This window comes from Anser brachyrhynchus (genome assembly GCF_964034855.1).
Source record: "Anser brachyrhynchus genome assembly, chromosome: 11".
In the NCBI taxonomy this organism is placed as follows: domain Eukaryota; kingdom Metazoa; phylum Chordata; class Aves; order Anseriformes; family Anatidae; genus Anser; species Anser brachyrhynchus.
In genome coordinates, this window is record NC_137706.1 from 11,695,396 (window position 1) to 11,702,788 (window position 7,393).

The window sequence follows — 7,393 nt, forward strand, 5'->3', positions numbered from 1 at the left end:
TACACTGTTTCTATTTATGTCAATATATTTGTTTCACATACCACACATGAAACACAGAAAAACTGCAGTGGCATTTATTCTGAATCAATAGACACACCAAAAATGGTCAAGAGAAAAATGAGCTAGCATCTACAGGCAATGAAACACATAAATAATACAGAAATTTTAACCTTTATTAGCACATATGAAACTTATGTATTTGTGCCTGTGCAGTAACAAGAATATAAAATGCAATTCAGATAGTAATTATAAAATTAATAAAAAGTAAATGAAATGCTGGGTAAATAGAGAGGGAAAAAGGAAAAAGAAAAAGAGGAAAGTGAAGCATGAGAAATATGCCAGGAATTATTCTGGTTAACAGTAATAACTGGCTTGAATTATTTTTTATAAAAACAGAAACAACTGTTACTGTAGGATGTTATTAAGATAACCTGCACTGCAATCAGAATATAACAAAGAACCTGGATAACAAGAGTCAGAGTTGAAGTCTCCCCAGCTTACAAAGCATGAAGACGATGGTGTCTGATGACTATTTTTTGCAATGCCTCTTTGAATCCTTTGTTTCTCAAGCCATAGATGACTGGATTCAGAAGGGGTGTCACCACTGTGTAGAGCACAGATACAGCCTTGCTGAGCTCTGAGGATAGGCGGTAGGTGGGACGGACATACATGGAAATCATTGTACCATAGTATATAGTCACAACCATGAGGTGTGAGCTACAGGTGGAGAAAGTCATTCTTTTTCCAGAAGTAGAGGGGATCTTTAGGATACTGAGGATTATAAGTAGGTATGAGACAAGAATCAACAGAAAGCAGCTGGAAAGAACCAGGAGAGAGAGGATGAAGATGACAGCTTCTGTTACAGTGGTGTCTGAGCATGACAGCTTCAACAGTGGAGAGATATCACAGAAGAAATGATCAATGAGGTTGCAACTGCAGAAATGCAATCTGGAGACCATCAGACAGGGGAGAAAACCAGTGAAGATACCAGTGATCCAGGAGCCCACAGCCAAACGAGTATAAGACTCAGCAGTCATAGCCACAATATAGTGCAGGGGTTCACAGACTGCAAGGTATCGGTCATATGCCATTGCTGCCAAGAGGTAGCACTCAGTGGCTCCCAGGGTAACAAAGTAGAAAAGCTGTGCCATGCACCCTGAGAAAGAGATGCTCTTCCTCTCTGCCAGTAGATTGGCCAGCATCTTGGGTACAATTGTGCTGATGTAACAGACCTCTAGGAAAGAGAGGTTCTTGAGAAATTTGTACATGGGTAAATGAAGTCGTGGCTCCAGTGTCACCACTGAAATAATAATGAAGTTTCCTAAAATGGTGAGAATATAAATAACCAAAAACACTATGAATAGCAGGATCTGGTACTGTGGGTTGCCGCTGAAACCCAGTAGCCTGAATTCCAGTACTGCTGTGTCATTTACCATCTTTTGGAAAAATACAGGGTTTGTCTGTTAAGGAAGTAATCAGTATCAGAATGTGATAATTTTAAGTACTGAAGTTGTTCTTTATAATGATTATGTTTCTCAAATAAACATTTTGGAGCAGTATCAAAGTCACTACTGATCTGACCTTCCATTCTGCCTTCTTTCCTTACATCCTGTTCTCTATCCATCCCAAGACAGATTTTTTAACATGTATTTCGTGAACTTCACACAGACAGATACAGAATGAATTGCAAATGGTCATGTAGACAGCCACTCTTCACACTTTCACATAAAGATATGTATCTTTTCATAAGGATATGTATAAAAAATTGCATAAGTAGATATAATAGATATCATTCATACTAATGCATGCTAAAAAACAGTACATAAACTTACACATATGAACTCAGACAGCAAAGATCTACTGTTCACTGAAAGAATTCATATACACAATCAACAGTAATTATTACATTTGTGATTTTTTTTTAAAAAATAATGATTTTAAAATACTCATATACATGGTCCTGTTCAAATACATCAAGGTAACACATAACACTTTCAGAATGCTTTGCTATGGCAGGATACAAACTTCCACACAGATTCAACAGCGGTAATATAATTTCTTGTTAAATACTGTGCATAAAGATAAAATTCCTGCCTCAGGAATGGAAACCATAGTGAATAAACTATTATTACAAGTTGATTAGACACAATGCAATTCATAAGAATAATCTCAATTTTCCATACCCATAATAAAGCAGATTCATATAGTACTTATCTACTCACTTACGTATGAACCACTACACGTAATATTGAATATGTGCCCGGTTTCTACTCAGACCTTTTCCAAACTACGAACACATTAGGTACTGATGAGGTTTCAGTTTGTGTTCAGGTCCTTCTCTCAGATTGGATTCGTCAGTAACTAACATGTTTCAGGTTGAGGCACACTTAATGACAGTACTGGAAAATCGATTACCTGATGAATTTAGTCGTCCTTTACTCTGTAGTTAGAGTTTTATTACCAATCTCCTACATTGACTACAACATCACGTTAGATAGAAACCCTTCTAGATTCAACTACCTTTTGGTCAGTCTTGACTTTTATGAAGACAGGCAGACACAGACAAAGGTGGAACTGTACCAAGCATTGATTTCAGTCTTTACTAAGCATCTCTAGGGAGTAATGCCATGGGTGGAGACACTCCGTAGAGCACCCTAGCTACTACTGCAAGGCTGATGACACATCTACAGCCTGTCAGTAGGAGGAAAACTCCCTTTGTAAAAAGTGCATCCAGAATTCACCAGAAACATTATAGACGTTTCAGCTAACCAAACCATGCTTTCTGAAAAAAGCTCAAATGTAGCAGCTCAAATAACTGTAAAATGAAATTCTATTGTGAAAAAGAAAATAATTTTGAAGTACATAAAAATAATTGAAGATTTTGCTCTGGGACATTTTCACAACACATTTCATCCAGGTTGTGTCTTTCTACTGCATCTTCTGAATGACACTTTGGGAAAGCTCTCTAGGCAAAACATATGTTTTGCTGCTTGTTCACCACTTATGGGCTTTCAAGGCTCATCTTCATAATTTCTGATTGCCTTCAAAATGTTAAAGGGGAAAACTAAAAAGAAAAATAAATAAATAAAAAAGGAACAAAAAAGACTTTTTGCTAACTTATTTCCTATTTATGTTTTTTTTTTTTCTTCAGTCAGAAGGTATCTAGAAAGAGTAAAGCATCAAAACATACTTTCTTATTTCTTCAAACATTTTTTTATTTTTTTGGAAATGGCAAGCTTACTGATGAGGGAAACTTTAAAGAGACTTTTCTCTTGAGTTCTTCACCTCCAAGTAGAGTTAACAGTACAAAAGAGATTCATTGGAAGGCTGCAATGAGGTCCTGTCCAAACCTTCTCTTCTACAGACTGATAAAACTCAGTTCCCTCAGCCTCCACTCACAGGGCAAGTACCCTAGCCACTTGGACATCCTGTGGCCTTCCACTGAATTTTCTCCACTTTGTGGATAATTAACTTGCCTTTACTGTGAGGCTCAAAACTGGAGGCCATTTCTATATGAGACCTAACAAGTGCTGAAAAAATAGAGAGGGATAATCTCTTCCCTCAATCTACTGGCTATGCTACTTTTAACACAGTCCAGGTACTTTTGGTCTTTACTGTCAGGGAGTACTTCTGGGTCATGTACAGCTTGTTGTATGAGACTTCTGCAAGATCTTTTGACCAGTGTTTATCCCCAGTCACTTAGTTCATTTTACTCATCCCAGATTTGGTGAACAATGTAAGGTTATGGAAAACTCCAAAGAGATCCTTCTCATTCTAAGATAGCTTCTTGAAGTAGAAGAATATAGCTGTGAATGCTCCTGGCAGGCAGTTTGTGTGGGGCAGTTCCGGCGGGGCAGGGAGGAGCGCAGGGAGGATCCTCTCCTCCCTTTAACACCTGCCTTTCTCTTCCTCTCCTCTCCTCTGGGAACTCTACCTTTTATAACTTAGAATTCACCATAGTGAGCACCCATCGCAGCGGCCAGGTGCTGTCTCCTGTTAAGCTTTTCATCCACTAGAACCCCCAAGTCCTTCCCTGCTGCACTGCTCTCACTGAGTTCTTCTCCCAGTCTGTCCTCATGTCCAGTATTTCCCTGGCCCAGATGAAGCACTTTGCACTTGGACTTGTTGAACCTCATTAGGTTCATGTGGGGCCACTTCTCAAGCTTGTCCAGGTCCCTTTAGATGGCATCCCTTCCTTCTGTTGCAAACTTGCTGAGGGTGCACTCAATCCCGCTGTCTATGTTGTTGATAAAGTTATTAAACAGTACTGGTCCCAAGAGAGACCCCTGAGGGATACCCCTCATCACCAGCCTCCACCTGGACATTGAGCCATTGACCACCACTCTCTGGGTGCAACCTTCATGTCAACTCCTTATCCACTGAATAGTTCACCCATCAAATCCATATCTCTCCAATTTGGAGCCCAGGATGTCATGTGGGACCATGTCAAAGGCCTTGCAGAAGTACAGGTAGATGACATCGGTCAGTCTTCCTTTGTCAACTGATGCAGTCACTCCATCGTAGAAAGCCACCAGATTGGTCAGACACGATTTACCCTTGGTGAAGCCATTCTGGCTGTCTCAGATCACCTCTTTGTCTTGCATGTGTCTTGACATTGCTTCCAGGAGGATCTTTTCCATGATCTTTCCAGGCACAGAGGTGAGGCTCACTGGTCTGTAGTTCCCCAGGTCCTCCTTTTCTACCCTTTTTTAAAATGGGAGTCGTGTTTCCTTTTTTCCAGTCACTGGGGACTTCACCAGACTGCTGTGACTTTTCAAATATGATGGAGAGAGACTTGGCAACCACATCAGCCAGTTCCCTCAGGACCCTGGGGTGTATGTTATCAGGACCCATAGACTTGTATTTGTTTAATTTCACCAGGTGGTCTCAAAGCCATTCTATGATTCTCCGATTCTATGATTCTGTGATTCTATGATCCTTGTAGGTCACTTCCAAATTGGGATATTCTTTGATTCTGTGATTGTACGGGGTCTGGCTGGGATGGAGTTATCTTTCCCTTCAGCGGCCCATACAGTGCTATGCTCTGCACTTGTAGCTAGAACACTGGTATCACACCAGTGTTTTGTCTATTGCTGAGCAGTGCTGGCACAGCATCAAAACTGTCTCCAAAGCCCCCCAGAGCCAGTAGGTAGGCAGTGGGCAAGAAGTGGGGAGGGGACATCACCAGGGCAGCTGACCTAAACTGATCAAAGGGATATTCCATACTGTATGGTGTCACACTCAGCAATAAAGGGTGGGAAGGGAGAAGGAGGGGAGTGGCTCTCATTATGAAGAAATCTGTCCTCCCAACCAACCACTACGCATATTTAGGCCCCGCTCCCCAGGATATAGCCAAACATCGCTTTTTGATGGGAAGTAGGGAATAACTTTTTTCCTCTCTCTCTCTCTGCTTCCACATGGCCTTTGCTTGTTTTTTTCTCTCTTCCTAAATTATCCTTATCTCAACCTCTGAGCCTTTTTTTCTTTCCAGCATACTTTCTACTTTCTTCTCCCTCTCTGCTTCTAAGGAGGGGGAGTGAGAGAGCAGTTGTGGTGGAGTTTAGCTGCTCAGCAGGGTATAACCAATACAGTGATCACCTCACAGGGACAGGACATACCCCTTTTCCCAGGACCATCCCCAAAACTGTCCTGCAGTTCCTCCTTTTTCTTACAGAATTTCTGGCTTGTGTAGGCTGGGGAAAAAACAGAGGAAAGCAAGCAAATTGGTATTTGTCACTGAGCTCTAACGTTTGGTATCTATGGTATGCACCAATTTCTGAAGCTCTTGCAAAGAAGCCAGTGCAAAGGTTGAGCTGAATCCCCTGTGTAGGCACCTTTGCAGGCTGGGACAAACGGACAAAGTCTTACACTTCATAGGTTCAACAGAAATTTCCTGCTCACTGATAGTATTTCCTCATCTCACATAACATTTTACCTACAATCTGTTTTCCTGACGGGCAGGAGGAGGAGGGGTATATCTGTTGTGTTGCATCCTCATGTCCATCATTACGTTGCCAGAGAAGAATTTTCTTTTTTTGCCAAATCCATGCCAACATAGGGAAGCTTGTAAGGAATTGTCCCTTTGGCAGTCCTGTCTGCCACTCTTAAAGACAACATCTCTGGGCAGATGCTTCATCTGTCAGTCCTAAACCCTGTCAGTGTGCAGCTGTCCCACAGAAGTAAGAAGGATCACTGCTCACCCTTGTAAGAAAGAGTCATGAGGTGAAGCTGTCTATGGGATGAGGTACATAACATCTGCACCATGCAAAGATCCTACTGCTATCAGAACAGAGTTGCTGGAGGCTCTACAGCTCAGCTCTGCTCTTCAGCTCAGGGATGCTGAAGTGTAGCTCTCTGTTTTAGCAGGGTCTATGCCACATGGCCCAGTCTGGTCCTGGAGCTACTTCACTAGCTGGAGGATGTTAAAGAGCTGCTGAGGACAGCATCATGCTTGGGGAGGGAAGGGGATGCAAATCCTTGGCACTACCTACAGGGAAATCAGCTCTTGCTCAGGAGCCAGAGAGGAAAGGAGGCAATACAATAGAAACTGGGTGCTGTGAAAACAATCTAGCCTGATCTGGTTGGGTGGCTGAGTCACTGAATACTGCACAAGTGTAGTGTGTCTTGCTTGACTAGGAAAAAAGGGGGACTGCTTCAAGGGACGTTTATAGTCTATGTGGCTTCACTTGTGCTTCTGTTACTTGGGATGCCTAGGAAACAAAAACATAACTGATATTGTTCTCCACACTTGTGTGTGTGCTTCCGGGACCCAACCACAGATATGCAGGGCTTAGAGACATCATAGAAAGGTCACATCTTCTGGACAGGACTGCATATGTGAATGACTGAACCTAACACGATTGATTGAACAGATTTTGCATTGCTGCTTTGGAGCCAGCAGTACCTCAGTTGCGTACCCTTTCCCCTCAGGAAGTGGTTAATGTGCTTTTCAAAACAAGGGGCAATTTTTCTTCCATAGTGTGATTTAGTCATTCATTTTAACCACAGGATCCTGCTTCAAGCAGGCAGCAGCTTGAAGCTTATGAGAAAAAAAGTTAACTGGGACATGTGTGTGTAGTGGTTGGTTTTTTTTGTTGTTTTTGGTTTTTTTGACTGCTAACCAAACTTCTAGGTTATCTGTCAAACCAGCCCACAGTATTTCCTGTTGGCCCCTTCCCAGTACTGGTAAGTGGAAAGTCAGTATCCTGTTTTCTCACCTTCTGAGATCTGTACCTTCATTCCTTATTCTCATATTGACTATTTTTCTTTTTGTTGCAATCAAAAATTTTGAGCCTGACTAATTTAAAAGGGCATGAATAATTAAAATTCATTTAAAAGCAAAGCCAAATTTCTTAGCCTTCCTGAAATCTTTTAAATGTGCCAGGCAATATTT

The 7,393-nt window shown here is 41.6% G+C and overlaps 1 protein-coding gene across 1 annotated transcript; it reads right to left on the reverse strand.

Annotated features, from left to right (window-relative positions):
• Positions 1-216: 216 nt before the first annotated feature.
• OR11L1 (olfactory receptor family 11 subfamily L member 1) lies at positions 217-1,617 on the reverse strand. The gene has a single exon (XM_080607859.1). It carries the CDS (start codon positions 1,434-1,436, stop codon positions 498-500), a length of 939 nt encoding a protein of 312 aa, XP_080463985.1. The 5' UTR covers positions 1,437-1,617; the 3' UTR covers positions 217-497.
• Positions 1,618-7,393: the final 5,776 nt, after the last annotated feature.

Coding starts and splice junctions, on each gene's coding strand:
- OR11L1 (XM_080607859.1), bottom strand. CDS start 1,436: ATGGTAAATGACACAGCAGTACTGGAATTCAGGCTACTGGGTTTCAGC.